This window comes from Protopterus annectens, chromosome 13.part0 (genome assembly GCF_019279795.1).
Source record: "Protopterus annectens isolate FY-2018-M chromosome 13.part0, PAN1.0, whole genome shotgun sequence".
Taxonomy (NCBI): Eukaryota; Metazoa; Chordata; order Ceratodontiformes; family Protopteridae; genus Protopterus; species Protopterus annectens.
Window position 1 is genome coordinate 201,090,972 of NC_056747.1, and position 24,265 is coordinate 201,115,236.

General features: G+C 43.0%; 1 protein-coding gene across 1 annotated transcript in view; it reads left to right on the forward strand.

The window, feature by feature from the left end:
- The window catches only part of LOC122817700 (splicing factor 3A subunit 2-like), a 109,090-nt gene extending 85,518 nt beyond the window's left edge, over positions 1-23,572 (forward strand). Inside the window, exon 2 of the mRNA XM_044090768.1 lies at positions 23,306-23,572. Within this exon, the coding sequence (XP_043946703.1) occupies positions 23,306-23,551 (246 nt within the window). The 3' untranslated portion in view covers positions 23,552-23,572. The remainder of the gene's footprint in view (positions 1-23,305) is intronic.
- Positions 23,573-24,265: the final 693 nt, after the last annotated feature.

Genomic DNA, 24,265 nt, shown 5'->3' on the forward strand with positions numbered 1-24,265 from the left:
GAAAAAAATCTGCAGACTTTGGGCTTCATGGCATCCTGCATTCTACTAATTCCATATGCAAGACTGCATATGAGGAAACTACAATGGTATCTGAGAAGTGTTTGGACTCAACATTGTCACAGCCTGTTAACATTAATTACCCTCATTCCCTGCCTGCAACAGGAGTTTCGATGGTGGGCACAGGCCTGTCACCACAACAAGGGACAGCCATTCACTCTACCCACGGCCAGGCAGACACTAACAACAGATGCATCAGATTATGCCTGGGGGGCCCACATGGCAGGAAAATGTATTCAGGGAGCATGGTCAGCAAGCCAAATGCATCTTTACATCAATCAAAAAGAGATGCTAGCTGTTCAGAATGCTCCGACAGCCTTCAAGGATCTACTTCATCCAGGACAACTGCTGGTAAAGACAGATAATACTACAATCATGTGGTACATAAACAAGCAGGGAAGCACACATTCCTACCCCCTCTGCAGATAAGCCATGACTTTGTGGAACACAGCATTGAATTATCAAGTACATCTGCAAGCACAATTCCTGCCAGGAAAGACAAATACTCTGGCAGATGAACTAAGCAGAAATCTCAAGGATCCTCACGAGTGGAAACTAGATCCACAAATCTTCAGCATGATAACAAGGAAATGGGGATGCCTAGACCTAGATCTATTTGCCTCCCCGCACAACTGCCAACTACAGAGATTCTGCACAAGGACGTATCACAATCAAGCATGGAAAGTGGATGCCCTATCATTCAGCTGGAAAACCCTTGCAGTATATGCCTTCCATCCACTGCCTCTCCTTCCCAAGGGACTCCTAAAGGTCAGACAAGAGAAGCCAAAAATGATACTGATTGCCCCAGACTGGCCATGCCAGCACTGGTACCCAATCCCAAAGAGCTTGTCTCACAGCCCAGCCTGGACATTACCCCAAATTCCTCATTTGCTGACCCAACAAAACAATCAGATCCTGCACAGCCAACTCAGAACTCTAAATCTGGCTGCATGGCTGATAATGTAACCATTCGGACCTCACCTCTCTCTAAAGCAGTTATGGATGTTATTTTGGAGGCTAGGAGGCCCAGCACCAGAAAATCTTATACAAAAAAATGGAAGAGATTCTGTGCTTGGAACCAGACACAAGGAATGGACATGCTTGTACCAAATATTCCTCAGATTTTACAATACCTAACTGAGATGCTGGACAAAGGCCTATCCTTCTCATCAATTAAGATCCATGCCTCTGCCATTTCAGCTCATTACAATACGGATCCACCTATTTTTTCACATCCACTGCTAAGGCAGTACCTCAGAGGGGCCAAAAACATAAGACCGCCAAGGAGAGCTCCAACACCTGCATGGGACCTCAATTTTGTCTTGGAAAAGCTCACACTGCCTCCTTTTGAGCCAGCCAATACAGCTGACATAAAATACTTATCATGGAAAACAGCTCTGCACCTAGCAATAACTTCAGCAAGAAGAGTCTCAGAGTTACAGGCACTAATGGCTGTGGAACCTTTTATTATTTTCCATCCGGACAGGGTTTCTCTAAGGACAAACCCAAAATTTATGCCTAAGGTAGTGTCCAGTGTGGCTCTTAACCAAACCATTCATTTGCCTACCTTTTATCCAAACCCACAGAGTAAGGGGGAGAGACTTCTGCATTCTTTGGACATATACAGATAGCTACGCTTCTACTTGGACAAAACTAAAGCCTTTAGAAAGACTGAGCAGCTCTTAGTGGCATATGCTGCAGGGTCACAAGGAAAAGCTATTTCAAAGCAGACTATTTCAAAATGGATAGGCCACTGCATTCGTTTCTGCTATTCACAACATGGCAAATCAGTGCCTAAGGGCATTAGGCCATATTCAACCAGAGCAGCAGCCACTTCAGCAGCCTTCCTCAGAGGAGTACCAACCAAGGACATTTTGGAGGCTGCAACTTGGACTTCAGTGCACACTTTTACATAGCACTACCACTTACCTCTTTACTCTAAATCCAGAGCAGGCTTCGCCACTGCAGTTCTGCAGGGCCACATAGCCACTCCTAATTCTATCTAGGCCCAGCCACCCGACCTCAGCTTTGGGATTCTACCCAAGTGTAATGACTGCAACAGTGAAACACTATGAACATAGTACAGTTGTGTACCTACCATAAATGTAGATGTTCGAGTGTATTCACTGTTGCAGTCCAGGTTACCCTCCCTCCATCCCCCTTTCATTGCTGGGACTTATCTGTACTTCTCTGTTCTATACAACCTATGTGGTGTATTTGCTTGTAGATAAAGGTAATGTTTATGTTAGTGCATGCTTTTTTTATGAGCAGAATTTTTAGCCTACCCTTTTGGGGGCACCTGACATCTGGGGCAAGAAAAATGAAGGAAATGTCGTCGGCTGCATCTTTTATACCCCTGGCGCACTGACATCAGGGAAGAGGTGACCACAACTGACGCCGGACCAGGACTTTGGAATTCAGGCCGACTGCGGGTAGCCTGCCAGCAGGATAACCCAAGTGTAATGACTGCAACAGTGAATACACTCGAACATCTACATTTATGGTAGGTACACAACTGTACTTTTTGTTTATTTTAACCAGGTCTGTATGCATTTGTCTTGCATCTTCCTGTAGGTTACTGAAAGTCATGTTTGGAGGTTGCATTACTTTTTTCAGAACAGCTGCAAAACTTTTCCCAGTCAGTGTTTCTTCCTTACTTTTTGTAGCTGATTTTTTTTTCCAGGTGCTCTGTATTTCTTTTTTTTTTTTTTTGACATCCAGGCAGCAGACTTACTAGCCAGTTACTGAAATTTGCCCATAAACACAAAAGTCTATTGGCCTCTGTTTTCAAACTGGGAGAGCCACAGTCAAGCCGTTACTCAGTGTGCAGCCATCTTGAAAGTTAAATAAACCTTTTTTTTATGAGTGATACTTTATATGTTCTCCAAAATTTCATTCATTGTAAAGTATATACACCCCTTTCTTTTCTACATTGTGAACCTTTTTCTCTTTATTTAAAGCCATCAGTGTCAACCCTAGACACTAATTTACACAAATTACTTTTATACGATTTTTGTTTTTTTGCAGTTAGTATAATATCTGCATATGTTAACAGAACTGGAATTCTTAAGCCTTCGAGTGTTGTATACCTCGCCTCCTTCATTTTGTAGTTAATTTCACATACTATAACATTCATCACTAATAAGAGTATACAACTCATTGGACATCCCTGTCTTACACTAGTTTTCATATGTATGTCTTGGCTTAACCAGCCATTTACAAGTATTTTTACTTTATTACTATACGCTGTCCTACATAATTTCTTAACTTTTTCACTTGTATTATATTCTTTCATTATTACCCATAAGATTTCGTGTCCATTTGTATTAAATGCCTTGTTAAGGTCTCCTATCATGATTTCACTGTTTTTCTATACATAGTCATCCACAATTCCTTTATCATTGATTATTCTTAATGATAAATAAATAAATTATTCTTGACAACCCTAACCCTTTGTACTATATGTACTATCTTCTGTAATATTTTCCATTTTAGTTTCAAATCTGTTTTGTATTATTTTAATGAAAATCTTATTATTTAATACTACCAGTTTTTCTGTCTTCCATGTGAATTGAATACATAATTCTTTATACATAAAACCTTCATTTAACCATACATTCAAAATCATTAAATATTGGGCTCATATGTTTTATGACTATATAAAATTGAAAGAATACTGGAAGTCAATTAATGAATTTTTGCAGGCTCTTTTTACAGATAATTTCATTATTTCTAAATCTCTTATATTATTCAACACACCTGTACCTCAAAGTGTTAAAAAGGTTAAGCTTCCCTTGTTATGGTCTATTCTAGCAGTGGCTAGGAAAATAATAACCAGAAATTGGATTTCAGATACACCTCCTTCGTTCAATGAATTTAAAATGTTATGAATATAGTGTGCCATATGGAAATAAACACAATTAGGTCAAGAACAGCTAGAAAAACATCTTATTATATTGTATGGGATAATTTACAAAATTTGTTAAAAAAATCCTAATTTCGATAGCATGGTATTTTAGTTTAATTAATTGATCTGATTGTAGTGGATGTCTTTGTAAATACTTTAGTTGTTTTGTTGAATGTTATAATCATATCTATTTTTAATTACTTGTATAAAATTGTTATGATATTTCTCTTGTATGTTAAAACAATAAACCTGTTTTGAAAAAAAAAAATCATTAAATATATTTTTTGCCAGTTCCTTAAATTTTTATACATTTCATATCCAGTTCCATCTGGTCCTGCAGCCGAATGTGTATGTACTTGTCCTTCTACTTTATATAGCTAATTTAAAGAACTCTCTTTTTCCATCTCTTTATTCTTTTCTTCTGTTAACTTTCTTACTTCCCATTTTTTTCACTACCTTTATTTTTTAAATGTTTTTTGTACATATCATCCTATACTAGTTAATCTTTCCTGAGTTCTATTTTTTTTTACATTTTTTTATTTCTCTCATTACACTACCATCTTCCTTTTTTGATCTGATTAAGTAATTCAGTATTGCATCTTTTTCCTTGTCGTCGTCATCAACATCATCTTCTTCTTCTTTCGGCTGTTCCCGTTAGGGGTCGCCACAGCGGATCACCTGTTTCCATTTCTTCCTGTCCTCTGCATCTTGCTCTGTCACACCAACCATCTGCATGTCCTCTCTCACTACATCCATAAACCTTATCTTAGGCCTTCCTCTTTTCCTGTTACCTGGTAGCTTCATCCTTAGCATTTCTTTCCCAATATACTCCGCATCCCTTCTCAGCACATGTCCAAACCAATGTAATCTTGCCTCTCTGGCTTTGTCTCCAAACCTTCCAACCTGGGCTGACCCTCTAATATACCTATTCGTAATCCTGTCCACCCTCGTCACACCCAGTGCAAATCTTAACATCTTTAACTCTGCCACATCCAGCTCAAACTTCTGCCTTTTTGTCAATGCCACTGTCTCCAACCCATATAACATAGCTGGTCTCACTACCCTCTTGTAGACCTTCCCTTTCACTCTTACAGGTACTCATCTGTCACAAATCAGTCCTGACACTCTTCACCCATTCCATCCTGCCTGTACTCTCTTCTTCACCTCTCTTCCACACTCACCGTTACTCTGAACTATTGACCCCAAGTATTTAAACTCATCCACCTTCGCCACCTCTGCTCCTTGCAACCTCACCATTCCTCTATCCTCCCTCTCATTCACACACACACATTCTGTCTTAGTCCTGCTGACCTTCATTCCTCTTCTCTCTAGAGCATATCTCCATCTCTCCAGGGTCTCCTCCCCCTGTTCCCTACTCTCACTACAGATCACAATGTCATCTGCAAACTTCATAGTCCACGGGGACTCCTGTCTGATCACGTCTGTCAACCTGTCCATCACCAGTGCAAATAAGAAAGGGCTCAGAGCTGATCCTTGATGTAATCCCACCTCCACCTTAAATGAATCGGTCACTCCCACTGCGGACCTCACTGCTGTCACACTACCTTTGTACATATCCTGTACCACTCTTACATACTTCTCTGACACTCCCGACTTCCTCATACTATACCACAACTCCTCTCTAGGCACCCTGTCATATGCTTTCTCTAAATCCACAGACACACAATGCAACTCCTTCTGACCTTCTCTGTACTTCTCCATCAACACTCTCAGAGCAAACATTGCATCTGTAGTGCTCTTTCCTGGCATGAAACCATATTGCTGTTCACTAATCATCACATCCCTTCTTAACCTAGCTTCCACTACTCTTTCCCATAACTTCATGCTGTGACTGATCAATGTAATCCCTCTGTAGTTACTACAGCTCTGCACATCACCCTTATTCTTAAAAATCGGTACCAAAACACTTTTTCTTCATTCCTCAGGCATCCTCCCACTTTCCAAGATTTCATTAAACAATCTGGTTAAAAACTCCACTGCCATTTCACCTAAACACCTCCATGCTTCCACTGGTATGTCATCTGGGCCAACAGCCTTTCCATTCTTCATTCTCTTCATAGCTATCCTTACTTCCTCCTTGCTAATCCATTGCACTTCATGATTCACTATCTCTACATCATCCAAACCTTCTCTCCCTCTCATTCTCTTCATTCATCAACTCCTCAACACACTCTCCTCGCTTGTGAGTATGTTTCCCCTCATTATCCTTTATCACCTTTACCTGCTACGCATCTTTCCTAGCTCGGTCCCTCTGTCTGGCCAATCGGTACAGGTCCTTTTCTCCCTCCTTAGTGTCCAACCTTTCATACAACTCTTCATATGCCTTATCCTTAGCCTTCGCCACCTCTCTCTTTGCCATGCCACCTCATCTCTTTGTACTCCTGTCTACTTTCTTCATCTCTCTGACAATCCCACTTCTTCTTTGCCAACCTCTTTGCCTGTATACTCTTCTGTACTTCCTCATTCCACCACCATGTCTCCTTGTCGTCCTTCCTCTGTCCCGATGTGATACCAAGCACCTTTCTAGCAGTTACCCCGCTATTTGGTAACTCTTCACTGCCACCCAGTGCCTGTCTTAACTCATCCCTGAACTCCACCTCACAATTACCCTTTTTCAATTTCCACCATTTGATCCTTGGTGCTGCCCTCACTCCTCATCTTGATCACCAACGTCATCCTACAAACCACCATCCTATGCTGCCTAACGACACTTTCTCCGGCCACCACTTTACAGTCTCCAATCTCCTTCAAACTGGCCCTCCTACACAAGATATAATCCAACTGTGTGCATCTTCCTCCACTCTTGTATGTCACTCTAGGCTCCTCCCTCTTGTTAAAATACGTACTCACCACAGCCATATCCATCCATTTCGCAAAATCCACTACCATCTGACCTTCTGCATTCCTTTGTTTAACACCATACCTACCCATCACGTCCTCATCCACACTGTTCCCTTCACCAACATGCCCATTTAAATCTGCTCCAATCACCACTCTCTCACCCTTGGGTACAGTCATCACCACTTCATCCAGTTCACTCCAAAATTTTTCTTTCTCATCCATTGTACACCCAACTTGTGGAGCATATGCACTAACAACATTAATCATTACACCATCAATTTCCAGCTTCATAAACATCATTCTGACACCCTTTTCACCTCCAAAACACTCTTTACATAATGTTCCTTCAGAATAACTCCTACGCCATTTCTCCTCCCATCCACACCATGATAAAACAATTTGAACCCACCTCCGATACACCTAGCCTTACTCCCCTTCCATCTGGTCTCTTGCTGACACAATATACCAACCTTCCTTCTGTCCATCATATCAGCTAGCTCTTTCCCTATACCAGTCATACTGCCAACATTCAAAGTTCCAACCCTCACTACCACAGTCCTAGCCTTTCTCCTCTCTTCCTGCCTTCGGCCATGCCTTCCGCCTCTTCTCCTCCTTCGGCCAACAGTAGCCCAATTTCCGCCAGCACCCTGTTGGCTAACAGTACTGGTGGCGGTCATTGTTAACCCGGGCCTCGACCGATCCGGTATGGAAATATTAACTGGTGACTGCATGAAAAGATTTGGCGAAGCTTTACGCCGGATGCCCTTCCTGACGCAACCCTCCCCATTTATCCGGGCTTGGGACCGGCACAAAGAAATGCACTGGCTTGTGCATCCCCAGTGGCTGGGTTTTCAGACCAATTTTTATATAATGTTCTCATAGTAGTATGATCTGCCCTTAACTGTATTCTTAATCTTTCCTTCATTTCATGTATTTTCCTTTATATTTTTTATTCATTTGTCTATTTTTATATGTTCCCTGTTTTCCTTTATGTCTAGTAATATGGCAAGATTTTCAGAAAATCCTGTTTCAACTACCACTCCTTCTCCTATAACTAAACCTTTTGATACTGTAGAATAATCTATTTCAGTTCTATACATACCTCTTAAGTCCATGAATTTTTCTCCCAAAGGTTTAACTTCTCACATCTTATAACTTCTAACATTTTTATTATATCATTCCCTTTTTTGTTTGCCTCCTAAATCACAAAGTCTTCTGTTATTATATTCATATTTATCACTACTTAGTCTCTAATCTGATGAAGTAAATGTCCCTTTTTTTGCAATTAGTATAAACATATAGTGTTATAATTTTTATATACTTGTTCTTTCAATTTTAAATTTGCAGGGGTTAATATTCCCATTTTTGCTAAAGATGTATCGAATATTTTTACTTTTGTTTTTCTACAGAGTAAGGGTATTACAGAATTTTTTTCATTTCCCAAATTCCAGATTCTTTCCTCCCCACAGTTTCTCTGTTTATAGTCTGACTTCATTTGTTAAAAGTCTTGATGTTCATCGTGTTACCCTGCTGCAGTCATCACACTTGGGTTATCCTGCCATCAAGTGGTCCCGCAGTCCACCCGAATTCCAAAGTCTTGGTCCGGCGTCGGTTGCTGTCGCTTCTTTCCTGACGTCAGTGTGCCAGGGGTATATGAGAGGCATCCAATGCCATTTTCTCCAGTCTTTCTTGCCGCGCGGTGCCCGAAGCAGAAGCAGTTCGCAAGTGCCGGTCAGCCGACACCTGAGATTTTCGAATCGAGTTTCAGTCTGAAGTCTTCAAAGCTGAGTACCCCGTTGGGGAACCTTTTCTTGCCTCAGTCCGATGTCAGAAAAAGTTAACAATTGCATTTCTTGTGAGAAGCAAATACCTCATAAGGATTTTCATTCTTTTTGTATACCTTGCGTAGGCCCAGACCACGATGCCACTGGTTGTCGGTTTTGTGCTAGGTTCAATAAGCGAACTATAAAGCGACGCTTTGATTTCGCACGTCACTACTTCGGTAGGAAATTTAATTACACTATGCCGTCGGAGCAACCGACTACCGGCGTGCATAAAAAACGCAAAGATAAAGAAAGGCAGCCTAGATCCAAGCCAGACTCCGAGCCCTCGGCTGGGCCTGTCGCCGGTTTTCAGTGAGGCGCCTATGTAGCCCGAGTACCACTGAATTGGATCCCGAGACCGCTTCGGATTCTCCAGCAGAAAGTTCTAGGCTGACGCAGCCATTTTCTTTAGGCCCTACCAAAGACATTGCAGTAGGAGAAGCTGGTGCTGTAGAAACACCTTCGATTTCTGAAGGTGTCTTCAGACCGACTACTCTCACCATAAAATCTTATGCCAAGCTTAAGACTCCTCTAAAACCAAAAAAGACTACACTTCAGTCTCCAGGTCAAGGCCCTATGCCTAAGAAACAGATGCTTAAAATGGATGAAGATTTAATTTCTTTGATCAAGGGGTTCCCAACCCCCCCCCGACAAAAGGCCTAGACAAGAGGAGGATTATGCCTCTGATCAAGTGTCTGTTTCCTCAGGCTCCTCTGAGGAACAGGATTACTCCTTTCCCCCTTATGAAGATTCTGATGCTGAAGACTCCATTCCCTCAGCCCCCCCCCCCCCAGATTATTCCTTTGGGGAAACCTTACATACCATGAGGGAACATTTCCACTGGGAAGGTCAGGACTACTCCGACTCAAAGAAAAGGCTCCGAGAGTTTCTTTTACTCCCCCAGCACAGACCACTTGCTATCGCCCCAGTTTTAGACATTGCGGATGATGTTTTCTTAGAATCTAGTCTAAGTCCAGATTCTCTGCCTTCTGCTCCAGCCAAACCAGATAGATACTATAGAGTGCCTGACTCACACAAATTCCTATACAAAAGCCCTGTTGCTGATCCAGGGACAATCTTCCAGGGTCCCAAAGGGGCTAAGGCTTCTATGGCTAAAAATCCTGTACCCTCTGAAAGGGACTCCAGAGCACAAGATAGGTAGGGAAAGAAGGTTTACACCTCAGCTACTCTGGCTGTGAGAGCACTAAATTGTCAGTTTCACATGCTTAAATACCAGCAATTCCTAATGTCTCAAATAAAAAAAAAGATGGGCACGCACCCTCAACAGTCTGAATTCAAGGAAATGCAGGATCTGTTGCATACAGCTGAACAGGTGGGCAGACATACTTTACAATGTGGTTTTGATGCCTTGGAAGCTTCCTCTAGAGCAGCTGTTACTGGGTCGGTTATATGTAGGCATGCTTGGTTAAAGGAACAATTTCTGCCTGATCATGTTAAAGCAAAGTTACTAGATGCACCCTTACAGCAGGATGTCTTATTTGGGGTTAAAGCAGAGGAGGTTTTAAAGAAAATGGAGGATAAGGCAAAATCTATGCAGACAGTCAAAGATTTCTTACAGGTACAGCCCCTACGCTTCAGCAGAAATTGGCCAACAAAAAATTGGTTCTTTCCAGCTTCCGACAGACCACAGAGGGGTAAATACAGGCGCCCAAGGGGCAGAGGACAAGCACAAATCCCTTACAAACCTCGCCAATGGGGCACTGCAACACAGAAGGGAGGAGAAGACAGGTCCCAAACTACTAGAAGGCAAACACAATGACTTAAACCTCAAACTGCCAAGCAAAACTCTCGGGAGGAAAATTAGCACTTTTTGCAGACAACTGGCGCATCGTCACAAATGACAAATGGATCCTAGACATTATCTCACAAGGATACAGATTCCATTTCCACACCTTGCCAAGGATAAAAGGAATGCCAAACCTGCCACAAAATCAAGGGGCAGAGGCACAAAAACAAATTACAGCTCTCATGGACATAAGAGCCATTCAACTGGTACCTACACAGGAGCAAGGCCAATGATTTTACTCAAGGCTCTTTCTAGTCCCCAGAAAGGACAAAGCTTGGAGACCCATTCTGGACCTTTCAATTTTAAACACCTTCTTGCAAGTACCCAAATTCAAGATGCTAACACTACAGCAGCTTTTTCCCATGTTGGGCAAGAAAGCTTGGCTAGTAAAGTTGGACCTCAAGGAGGCATACCTGCATGTCCCTATCAGACAAAATTGCAGAAGATACCTTTGTTTTATTGCAGGTTCAACCCATTACCAATTCTCTGCACTGCCCTTTGACTTATCTACCACGCCCAGGGTCCTCACAAAATGCCTGGCACCAGTAATTGCATACTGCAGACAAAGAGGAATTCAAATATACCCATACCTGGACGACTGCCTCATCCAAGCAGACAGCAAGGACATTCTCTTACAACACCTAGCTTTTATAAAACATCTTCTAAGTTGCCTAGGGTACACAGTAAATGAAAAGAAATCAAAACTAGTGCCCTCACAAAATATGACATTCCTGGGTGCCAGCTTGAATACAACGGCCCAGATGGCTTATCTGACGCCAGTATCTGACGCCAGACAAACAACTACAATTAACTCAGTACTTCAGAGCAATGGCAACAAAGACCCAACTCCCTGCAAGAAAAATTCTGCAGGCCTTGGGCTTCATGGCATCTTGCATACTACTAATACCATTTGCAAAACTGCATATGAGGAAATTACAATGGTACCTAAAAAGCGTATGGACTCGACACAGCCACAGCTTGGAAACAATGATACCTCTCATTCTCTGCCTTCAACAGGAGTTTCTATGGTGGTCTCAGGCATGTCACCTCAACAAGGGTCAGCCTTTCACCTTACCGCCAGCCAGGCAAACTATGACAACAGATGTATCGGACTATGCCTGAGGGGCACACATGGCAGGACAGTGCATTCAAGGCATATGGACTGCAGATCAAAGGAATCTGTACATCAATCAAAAAGAAGTGCTAGCTGTACAAAATGCTCTGACAGCCTTCAAGGACCTCTTACGTCCAGGACAGCTTATCATAAGGACAGACAGCACCACAGTAATGTGGTACATAAACAAGCAAGGAGGGTACATACTCCTACCCTCTATGCAGGCAAGCAATGACCTTGTGGAACACAGCACTGGCTTACCAAGTTCAATTACAAGCTCAATTCCTGCCAGGAAAAAAGAACACATTGGCAGACGACCTAAGCAGAAACATCATGGATCCCCACGAGTGCAAACTGGATCCACAAGTATTTGCAATGATAACTCAAAAATGGGGGCTCCCAGACAATAGACCTGTTTGCCAGCCCCCAAAACTATCAACTAACAAAATTTTGCACAAGGACTTTTCACCATCAAGCTTTGAAAGTGGACGCAATCTCATTCAGTTGGAAAATGCCGACAGTATATGCCTTTCCTCCATTACCCCTTCTCACAAAGGTGCTGCTGAAAGTCAGGATGAAGAGACCCCGAATGATACTCATTGCCCCAGACTGGCCACGCCAGCACTGGTACCCACTATTAAGGAATATGGCACAGGGCCCACCATGGATTCTACCACAAATTACCCACCTGCTCACACAGCAAGACAATCAGATTCTACACAGCCAGCTCAAAACCTTAAACTTGGCTGCATGGCAAATCACCTAAGCAACCAGCCAGCTCCTCTCTCTCAAGCTGTTATGGATGTTATTCTGGAGGCCAGGAGGCCCAGCACCAGGAAAGCCTACTCAGAGAAATGGAAAAGGTTTTGCACCTGGAACCAAGCTAAAGGCCAAAATACCCTGCAGCCTGACATACCTCAGATTCTGCAATATTTAACTGAGATGTTACACAAAGGGCTTTCCTTTTCATCTGTTAAAGTCCACGCCTCAGCTATTTCAGCTCACTACAACACGGATCCTCCCTTATTTTCACATCCACTCCTAAGGCAGTTTCTCAGAGGGGCCAAAAACATTAGGCCTCCCAGGAGAGCACCAACACCTGCTTGGGACCTCAACTTTGTTCTGGAAAAACTTACGCTACCTCCTTTTGAGCCAGCTTTCTCAGCTGATTTAAAGTTTATAGCATGGAGGACTGCCCTGCTGCTAGCAATTACTTCAACGAGAAGAGTTTCAGAGCTTCAGGCACTACTGGCAGTAGAGCCTTTCCTCTTTTTTTCATCAAGACAGTTTCTCTACGAACTAACCCCTCCTTTATGCCTAAGGTGGTATCCAGTGTGGCTCTAAATCAAACCATCCATTTACCCACCTTCTTTCCAAATCCACAGAACAAAGGAGAAAGACTCCTACATTCCTTGGACATTCACAGGCAGCTACGTTACTATTTGGATAAAACTAAGGTTTTCAGAAAATCTGACCAGCTTTTTGTATCCTATGCTACAGCATCACAAGGAAAGGCTATCTCAAAACAGACCATTTCCAAATGGATAGGACATTGCATACGTTTTTGCTACACCCACCATGGAAAACCAGTTCCTGCTAGCATAAGGCCCCACTCCACCAGGGCAGCAGCTACATCTACAGCCTTCCTCAGGGGAGTGCCAACCAAGGATATTCTGGAAGCTGCAACTTGGAGTTCAGTACACACCTTCACCAAACATTACCACTTACCACTTTACTCTAAGACTAGAGCTGGCTTCACCACTGCAGTTTTGCAGGGCCTTCTAGCCTCCTCTAGTCTGCCAGGAAAAAAGAACACATTGGCAGACGACCTAAGCAGAAACATCATGGATCCCCACGAGTGGAAACTGCAACTTGGAGTTCAGTACACACCTTCACCAAACATTACCACTTTACTGTAAGACTAGAGCTGTAGGTCCCCAATGTCTGGTGGGTGTAGCAAAAACGTATGCAATGTCCTATCCATTTGGAAATGGTCTGTTTTGAGATAGCCTTTCCATGTGATGCTGTAGCATAGGATCAGTACTAGCAAAAAACTACGATCACACATAAAATCATCCAAGGCCAACTTTGAGAGAAAAATCGCAAAAGACACAAAAGGCAATCACAAGGCCTTCTTTAGCCATGTTAGAAACCTGGGTTGGAAACTCCCAGATATGCTCAGAGTAGGTCCAAAATGACACAAAATACACTGAACCCACAGACATTGCCAACATTTCTGGCAGACAGGTTCAGTGCAAATTTCTCCGCCCCCTTCCCCCCAAAAGGAGAAATATCTATCCCAGCAGAGTGTAGTCTCCCTAACATCTCAGATGCCCAGGTGAGAGCCGCCCTCTCTAAATCTAAAAACACAGCATCAATGGGATTGAACGGTGTCCCGGGCTGCGTGCTACATGAACTCCAAGAGGAACTAAACCCGCACAAAAGGCTGCTGTTTAATCTTAGCCTTACTACAGGATACGTACCCAAAGAGTGGCGTACAGCAACAGTGGTCCCACTCCACAAAGGCGGTGCTTCTACGGACCCTGGAAATTACCGCCCCATAAGCAGCGAGCCTGGTCTGCAAAGCTATGGAAAGGATCATTATGGAACTCATAAACAAAGACATTGGGGACCTACAGACATTGGATCCTACCCAATTTGGCTTTATCAAGGGCAGATCCTGCCTTTTGAACTTGGTCGACTTTTTTGAAACGGTCACTAAGGCCATTGATGAGGGTAAGGCAGTTCACACAGCCTACCTTTACCTTGCAAAAGCCTTCGACACAATACCCCACTCGGGCATCATGGACAAACTCACCAGCTTAAATGTAAACCCATATGTCACAAGATGGGTTGCAAACTGGCTCAAGGACAGAACCCACAAGGTCAGAATTGCTGGAGCCATGTCAGACTCTAAGCGGTCTGGCGGTGTCCCACAGGGCTCAGTCCTGGGACCCCTCTTGTTCGGCATTTATTTTTCCGAGGTGCAAGCAAACATAGGAGGATTGTGGCTGACAAAGTTCGCAGATGACTGCAAACTGGGCGCCATAATTGATACTCCAGCGGACACAAGCATCCTTCAGAGAGGCCTCATAGAAACGGATAATTGGTGCCAGAGCCATGGCCTTAAACTGAACGCCAAAAAATGTATAGTCGTACCCTCTGGGAAAAACAAGGTACCCACAAATTATCACATAGGTGGTAATCCATTAAGTACGGAAGAGGTAATCCGGGACCTAGGGACCCAAGTTGACAGTAACCTCTCATTTGACACTCACATTGCCAAGGTGGTTAGGAAGACCTTCTATATTGCCCACCTTATCATGAAGGGATTCACATCTAGATCAAGAGAGGTCATTGTGCCCTTGTACTCTTCTCTTATCAGGCCCATGATTGAGTACAATGCCCCATTTGGGATGTATCTTACCCGACACCTGCATCAGTTGGAAAGACCCCAAAAGTTCCTCACCAAGAGGATAAAGGGTCTCAAACATATGTCATATGCTGCCCGGCTGAAGAAACTCCAGCTCTATTCATTCGCATACCGCCTACTCAGAGGTGATCTATGCCTGATGCACAAGGCCATGTCCAGTCCGGAATTAATGCACATGCTCCACCTCAGAAACTCCAAATCCATCAGAGCCATGAGAGCAAGAGATTTGAACCTCAACACAGAAATAAATAGGACGTGCTGGAGGGACAGATTCATAACCCAGAGGCTCCCTACACTCTGGAACAGAATCCCAGTCCATGTTAGGCAGAGCCCCTCACTAACTCTCTTCAAGAGAAATCTTGACGAGTGGATGGGAGATCGTAGGTTTACCCCGGGGGTCATCTCTGTGTCATTACTAGACAGAGGCACAGTAAACTAAACCCTAAATGGGCGTAGTATTCTCATCCCAAGGGGTGGTGAAAGCCACACACACTCTGGCTAGGCTTATAAATGCCCTAGGGCAGATAGCCTAGTACGAACCTATGAACCTAACCCTGTTTGACTCCACCTCCCATCCTTAGCTTTGGGATTCTACCCAAGTGTGATGGCTGCAGCAGGGTAACACGATGAACATAGTACAGTTTTGTACCTACCATAAATGTAGATGTTCGAGTGTATACCCTGCTGCAGTCCAGGTTACCCTCTCTATATCCCATCTGACCTAACTAAGACCTAAAAATCTGTTATAACCTTTGTGGTGTATTTGCTTATAGCTGGAGGGATTTTGTGTTTATGCTACACTTTGTTATTATTGGTACTATCTACTGATCACCATTTGGGGGGGAACCTGACATCTGGGGCAAGAAAAACTGAAGAAAATGGCGTCGGATGCCTCTCATATACCCCTGGCACACTGACGTCAGGGATGAAGCGACAGCAACCTACGCAGGACCAAGAATTTGGAATTCAGGCCAACTGCAGGACTGCCTGACGGCAGGATAACCCAAATGACTGCAGCACGGTATACACTCCAACATCTACATTTATGGTAGGTACAAAACTGTACTTTTCTTCGTATATAATTACATCTATATCACATGTATTACACCAATTCAAAATTCCTATTCTTACTATATTCTTAATACTATTCACACTTCCAGAAAGGACTGGAAAAATCAAAACCTTTGATTTTTGGTTTCATAAGTTGACAGGTAATTATTCTGCTAGCTTTCTTAATAGGCCATTCTAAGCTTAGCCAATTTCCCCTCCAAAAGTAAGAATCAAACACTGTACTTTGTGTCTGAGAGTTACCTTAAACATTATACCATCCCCCGATTATTAGCTTGTATATATAGGTTCATACTAGGCTATCTGCCCTAGGGCATTTATAAGCCTAGCCAGAGTGTGTCTGGCTTTTGCCACCCCTTGGGATGAGAATACTACGCCCATTTAGGGTTTAGTTTACTGTGCCTCTGTCTAGTAGTGACACAGAGATGACCCCCGGGGTAAACCTACGATCTCCCATCCACTCGTCAAGATTTCTCTTGAAGAGAGTTAGTGAGGGGCTCTTCCTAACATGGACTGGGATTCTGTTCCAGAGTGTAGGGAGCCTCTGGGTTATGAATCTGTCCCTCCAGCACGTCCTATTTATTTCTGTGTTGAGGTTCAAATCTCTTGCTCTCGTGGCTCTGATGGATTTGGATTTTCTGAGGTGGAGCATGTCCATTAATTCCGGATTGGACATGGCCTTGTACGTCAGGCATAGATCACCTCTGAGTAGGCGGTATGCGACTGAATAGAGCTGGAGTTTCTTCAGCCGGGCAGCATATGACATATGTTTGAGACCCTTTATCCTCTTGGTGAGGAACTTTTGGGGTCTTTCTAACTGCTGCAGTTGTCAGGTAAGATATATCCCAAATGGGGCATTGTACTCAATCATGGGCCTGATAAGAGAAGAGTACAGGGGCAAAATGACCTCTCTTGATCTAGATGTGAATCCCTTCATGATAAGGTGGGCAATATAGGTCTTCCTAACCACCTTGGCAATGTGAGTGTCAAATGAGGGATTACTGTCGACTTGGGTCCCTGATTACCTCTTCCATACTTAATGGATTACCACCTATGTGGTAATTTGTGGGTACCTTGTTTTTCCCAAAGGGTATGACTATACATTTCTTGGCGTTCAGTTTAAGGCCATGGCTCTGGCACCAATTATCTGTTTCTATGAGGCCTTTCTGAAGGATGCTTGTGGCCGCTGGAGTATCAATTATGGCGCCCAGTTTGCAGTCATCTGCGAACTTTGTCAGCCACAATCCTCCTATGTTTGCTTGCACCTCGGAAAAATAAATGCCGAACAAGTGGGGTCCTAGGACTGAGCCCTGTGGGACACCGCTTGTGACTGGCTTAGAGTCTGACATGGCTCCAGCAATTCTGACCTTGTGGGTTCTGTCCTTGAGCCAGTTTGCAACCCATCTTGTGACATATGGGTTTACATTTAAGCTGGTGAGTTTGTCAATGATGCCCGAGTGGGGTATTGTGTCAAAGGCTTTTGCAAGGTCAAGGTAGGCTGTGTGAACTGCCTTACCCTCATCAATGGCCTTAGTGACTGTTTCAAAAAAGTCGACTAGGTTCAAAAGGCAGGATCTGCCTTTGACAAAGCCGAATTGGGTAGGATCCAATGCCTGTAGGTCCCCAATGTCTTTGTTTATGAGTTCCATAATGATCCTTTCCATAGCTTCGCAGACCAGGCTCGTCAAGCTTATGGGGCGGTAATTTCCAGGGTCCGTAGAAACACCTCCTTTGTGGAGTGGGACCACTGTTGCTGTACGCCACTCTTTGGGTACGTATCCTGTAGTAAGGCTAAGATTAAACAGCAGCCTTATGTGCGGGTTTAGTTCCTCGTGGAGTTCAGGTAGCACGCAGCCCGGGACACTGTCTGGTCCCATTGATGCTGTGTTCTTAGCTTTGGAGAGGGCGGCTCTCACCTGGGCTTCTGAGATGTTAGGGAGGCTACAATCTGCTGGGATAGATATTTCTCCTTTTGGGGGGGAGGGGGCGGAGAAATTTGCACTGAACCTGTCTGCCAGAATGTTGGCAATATCTGTGGGTTCAGTGTATTTTGTGTAATTTTGGACGAACTCTGAGCATATCTGGGAGTTTCCACCCAGGTTTCTAACATAGCTAAAGAAGGCCTTGTGATTGTCTTTTGTCTTTTGTGATTTTTCTCTCAAAGTTGGCCTTGGATGATTTTATGAGTGATCGAAGTTTTTTGCTAGTACTGATCAGAGATGCCTTCCTTTTTGGGGATTTTGCTCTGTCATGTAGTAGCTTCCTCCTCCTGTTGTAAAGTTTCTTAATGACTGAGGTCCACCAGACAGGACGCCTGCCTTTGTGGGAATGGGTCTTGGTTTTATTAGGGATTGCATGATCCATGCATTCTTGAAGGTGTCCGTAGATGGCATTTATAAAGGATTCAGCAGTCTGGGTTGTGGTTTCCACTGGCCCAGGGGCCTTGAAAGATACCACTTCAGTCTTAAGAAGTGTGAAGTCGGCTTTTGAGAAATTCTTCACTGTGGTCTTCTGTGCAGGGGGTGGGATGTAGATTTCCAGTGAGATTAATTTATGGTCTGATCTCACCAATGAGGGGTATACTTCCGGTGTGGAGCATTTTGTCCCCATGTTTGTGATGTTCAGGTTTAGTATATTATCTCCTCTTGTGGGAGTGGTGACTAGTTGTTCCATCGCATTTGAGTTTATGAATTCTAGGAACCTTTGGGCTAGGGTGTTGGGGCTTGAGTAATGTCCCCAGTCTGTTTGGGTAGTTGAAGTCTCCCAATATGGTGGTATTTGGAGAGACATTCATACTCTCCAGTGTCTTCAGGAAGGCTAAGTGGGGTTCCTGAGTTTGAGAGGGTGGTCTGTAGCATGCTACAAACTGTAGGGCAGTTTTGCCTATGGTTAGTTGCACCTGGATGGTCTCCGATGCTTTGTGCGTTGCCACTAACCTGGAGGTGTGGGTATGTTTGATGAATATGGATACTCTCCCTCCTTTTGTGGTTCGGTCCAAGTTTTGGGGCTGGAAAGCATGATATGAGGTATAACCTGGTAGTGCTGGGGTGCTCTCAGGAGCCTTGAACCAGGTTTCAGTCACTGCACAGACATTGATGTTCTCCATACTGAGGAGGGCTTAGAGAGCGTGCATCTTGAGGTTTACACTTCTGGCATTGAGCAGCATTACCCTTAGTTTTTTTTCACTTGTGTTTTCTAGGAAGGTGGGTTTGACTTTTGAGCCTTGCCTAAAAAAGGCACTATGGAGGTGGCAAGAGCCTTGGCCAATATCCGGAAGCCCAGGGGGTGACAGGTGCAAGCCGTCCTTTGCGAAGCAGCATGGCTTGTCAAGAATGTCATCCCAAGCAGACAGATATTGGATCCCCTTAGAATGACACCAGTAATTAAGCCAATTGTTAAAGCTGATCATTTTGTCTTTGTACTGTGGCATCGTTCTTGGTGAGGGTAAGATGCTGCTCAGGGTCAGGGTCATACCGGCCTGGGCTACATAATCAGAGAGCTCCTCTATGTCTCTTTTCTTGTAGTCCAGGGAGGTACGTCTCAGGTCATTCACACCGGCATGGACAATGACTGAGTCATATTTGTACTTGCTTTGGAATGACCTAAGTGCTTGTGTTATGTGGCGGATTCTAGCGCCCGACAGGCAGCTTACTGTAACCTTTTCCTTGTTCAGTCTGGTGAGCGGGACGTCAGTGTGTCTGATTATGGAGTCACCTATTACAAGTGTATCTGGCATGTTGTTTGGCCTTAAGGGCTGTGACTGTTTAGCGCACTGACTTTGTGAACTATGTGTTGCATGTGCTATGTCTTGAGGTCGTGGTCGCTTGTGTGTCTGCTTTGGAGGCCTCTGTTGTTTTGGTAGATTTTTAATTAGAGCCTCCGAGTATGTCTTTGTGTGTTTGTGTTTGGTTTGCAGTTGTGATAGGTCTATGTGAGACTGGGTTTGTGGTGTGCGTGGTTACCTTCTCCTCCTGACTGGTTTTGCCAGTACTGAGTTGAGAGAGCTCAGCCTCCAGTTTGGCTATATAGTTGCATCTCTCACATATATTTGTATTTGTTGGGAGGAGGAGAGGGTTGTCTGTGTACATGAGGCAGTTGTAACATTGCCTCAAGATTCCCAGATTCACCAGCTGTACAGGAGAGGACGCCAGCAACTGACACTTCGACATGCTAGAATAGTGTAAAGGATTGCTGTGTAACTGAGTCAGAAAGGAGCTATAGGGAAATGGGGACTCAAGGGGATTTAGGTGAATGAAGTACTTTCTTTTTGTTTGAGTGCTTTATCTGTATAAAAATGCTTTAGGAGCAAGTGCTGGGCTTTTCAGATAGAGAATAGTCTGTTTAGATTGCAAGTAGAGCAGTTCTAAGGGAAAAATTGAAGAGCAGACTCTGCGGAGCCAGAAATACTTTAAACTTGATTAACCGGCGCTGCCCAATGCTGCTCTATGAGCAACTTTGCGCAAAAGCGCACTAAAGCGGGCTTTATAGCAGGGGGTTGAAAAGAGCTAGGAAATGGCCCAAAACGCCCAATAAACTACAAGTTGCTGGGCTGGAACCACTCCTTTAGGGACAAATAGGCTGCTCAGAGCTCCTCACTCCCACTGGTGAACAAAGAAGCTTCCTCTTATCCAAATAAGGATATGGACAACACAGGAACTATGACACAGCCCAGAGAGAGATCAGCAAAATCTGAAGACTGGACTATTATAGTTCCGTAAAGGCGGGAAAACAAGGATATTTTTTTTTTTTTGTTTCAAACAGACAAAAAGATACAGTAACAAACAGTAAATGCTTTAAATCGGCTAGCGCACTTGAGTGTGTTAGCCTAACAGTTAAATTAAGCAAAAACAAACTTTTTAAAGTGCAAACAGTTCAGAAGCAAACACAAATACAGTAGATCAACTTGCAGAGCCCAGTTTAGTAATATGAAAATGCTTTTAGGTGAAATACAGCAGTCAAAAAAAGAAAGCCAATAAAATACTTATAAATCAAAGGAAAGTCACTCTTTCACTCTCTGCTACTTGTAGAACTCTGCAGGACACCACGAGGAGCTGTGCTGAGTCGTATACAAGCACAAAAGCGCTTATATATTCCTTTTCGTCCATTTCCTTTCGTACTTGTCTCTTTAAATTTCCCTTTTCTGTCTTTTACGCTTTTACCAATAGAATTCTTTTTTTTTACTATCTCCTGATTTCTCATCACTTATTTCAGAACCTTTTTCTACGTCCTTTCTATTTTTTGTCTCATTTAATTTTTCTTCTGTTTCTACGACTACTAAATGGCTTTTTAATTTTTTTTCTCTTTTTCATTACTCTTGTTCATTTTTGCAATCAGTCTGTAAATGTTTAATTTTGTTACATTTATAACATTTCAGTTCATTTTTTTTTGCATCATGTCCCATTTCCCAAAGGAGCTGTTATTCTCCCACACTTCATACCTGTCCATTTCATTGTCTTCTTTACTTTGAATCTTTACCATGTACTTCATTTTTCATTTTCATCTGCCTTCTTTTTACTTTCTCTGCATATTTTTTTTCTTTTCAATCACACCACTAGGATAGTCTCTTCCTCCTCCTTTTGTATTTTCTCCATAATGCCCCCCCCCCCCCCCCAGGAAACATCTTTATTTTCTGGCTCACTCTGGTTGTAATTATACAGCCACCATTTGCAGTCTCATCTCCATCAAACATATTTCTTTGGAACATCTCCTCAGAATGCTGCACACATTCTTTGTTGTCTGTATTTGCTTTATCCTCCTTTTCTCTCACTACTCCATTATCTCCTCTCTTCATCTGCCTTTCTGTTTCCCTTCCCCACCTCTGCACTTGGAATGGAAGCAGGAAGTGCTCCTGCAAAATGGGCCCCACCCTCAACAAAAATGAGTAAGTGAAGTTCCCAGATAACCTGACCAAATTTCCTGTAGTAGTATAAATGCCACCTCAGGTCTCCCCCGCAAAGAGACTACTAGTTTAGTGGGACTAACTCAGTCAACAAAGGCTAGATAGATAAATAACTAAAATGTTTCATCATTGCAAAATGGATGAATATCCAGGTTAGGAGAGTAAGTGCTGGTACATGTGTCTTGATTCAGTTTACTAGCCTCCTTTTTTGATGGCTGCTGCATGAGAAGTTGTTTGACGATTTTCCCAAAGTTAGGTAACGTCACCATGCTTGTCTCACAGGCTATAATTTGTAAATAATTTTCTTTTTAAGTCAATTTTTACTTTGTAGCTCAGTGTTATCTGCATAGTAAAAGTGTTACTGAAATTTATTACTCAGTAGTACTGAAGTGAGTGCTTGCCAGTTACAATAGGGGCTTACCCTTCTGTAGTCTAGTGCAGGGAATTGTACAGGGATTGTGCTGCTGTTGGGTGGAAAACAGAAACTTGTGCTTTGCTTTGCTTGAAAGCCCATATGTTAGGAACTGTTGACTAAATGACATCCTTCTTTTAAAACAATACATTATGAAATGTAAACTGAATTAGGCCATTTGCTTCATGGAGTATTTTTCCTGCTTCCTCATTAGTCTGGTTTGTTGATGCAAATGAAGTACCACAATGAGACAGTAGAATGGAGGACTGGTGTCCTACAGGATTCTGAGGAAGGAGGCCATGTTGGACTATACAACAGTATTACCATGGTGTCCACAATTGTTAATAGGGTGGTACTACCAAAATTGCAGTACTGATGTTGCTGTGTTTGTACAGTTTTATCTTTGACAGTCATATGTGGGGAGCAGAATTAATACTGAAGCCGTCAAGTGTAACTAATGGTAATATATTTTATAGGTCTGCCACCAGCCTTAGCAGGACATTTATAAATCTTGCACAGTTCTCTGGTTGCTCTTTGAGCCCTTCCTAAGATAGATAGATGTGTGCGTGACAGTAATGAGTATGTTGGGATTGAGATATTGCTAAAATCAGATTCTGTGTCAAAGGAGTAAATGAAATGCACAGGAAACTTCATTGGTCTAGCATGAAAAATAACAGCTGTAGGAGCAATATATACAAATTGATCTGACATGTCACATCTCCAAAGTACTTAGATTAGTGGATGCAGGATGTTTCAAATCTTGTACTGTTCCTTGTTTAAATTTTGTTGATCAAACTATGCAAATGCTCTTTAGAAAAGGGTCAAGGTTTATTATAGAAAGAGCAGGTTCTTGTCCGTCTCTGTTTGATATTTTTCATCTATTAAGATTTGCCATTCAGTAATGTCTTTCACTTCCCTTGCAGTTTTTCCTTCAGTTTCATTTCAAGATGGAAAAGCCAGCAACCCCACAAACTACAACTACAGGATCGACAGTAACAAAGAGACCACCGCCTCCCCTGATGAACCCTCCAAGAGTGACTGATTCAATGCCACCTCCCCCAGGTGGAATGCCTCTTCCACCCCCTGGCAGCACACCACAGATGCCCCCACCTCCGATATTAAGACCACCACCATCAGAAGTTACAAGCACATCATCTTCCACAAGTTAATAAATGTTGTTTCACTTGTTATGTGGTCAGGTTATTTCCTCAGAACACTGTATTTTTTAATAAAAAATAAAAAAAAAAGTCTATGTGAAATATATTGATTGACCTATTGAATGTTCAGAAGTCACAGAAAATTAAATTTTGCCTTTCTTCCTCTAAGTCACTGCAGCACCTTAATGTATTTGCTAATTTGCTTCCTGCCCAGAAAGTCACAAGTTCCAATGCTGTCTGTTTCCATCCGTTTCAAACATATGGTTTGTCTGGTCCGACTTCAGCTACGATTCTGAAGCTTCTTCAGATTCAGAGCTCTGATCCTCCCCTACCCATAATTCCTTGGACAACACCTTATCTACTCTTCTCATTTGCTACAATGTGTTGTATCCTTTGTGGATCAAGGCTAACTCCTCCTCCTATCAAGAGAATTTTCTGTCTGTGATTTCTTGATGGACCTGGGTGTAACTTTACAGTTAAGTTGGTGCAGTTGCTGTTTTTTTATCTCCTTGTTTTTCAGCCTTTTGGCCAAAGTGTGTTTCAGTCTTTAAAAAAACATATTATAATAGTATTGATATTAGCTTAGTGAGTAGGACTGTGTGTTCAGGCTAACTTCAGGATTTTTTCCACTTTTCTCGCCATGTCTGAATCCTCCTGGTTTAAAAAAAAATGTTCAGATTGTGAGCATAAACGTCCACCCCAGGATCCACCCTCCAAGTATGTGTA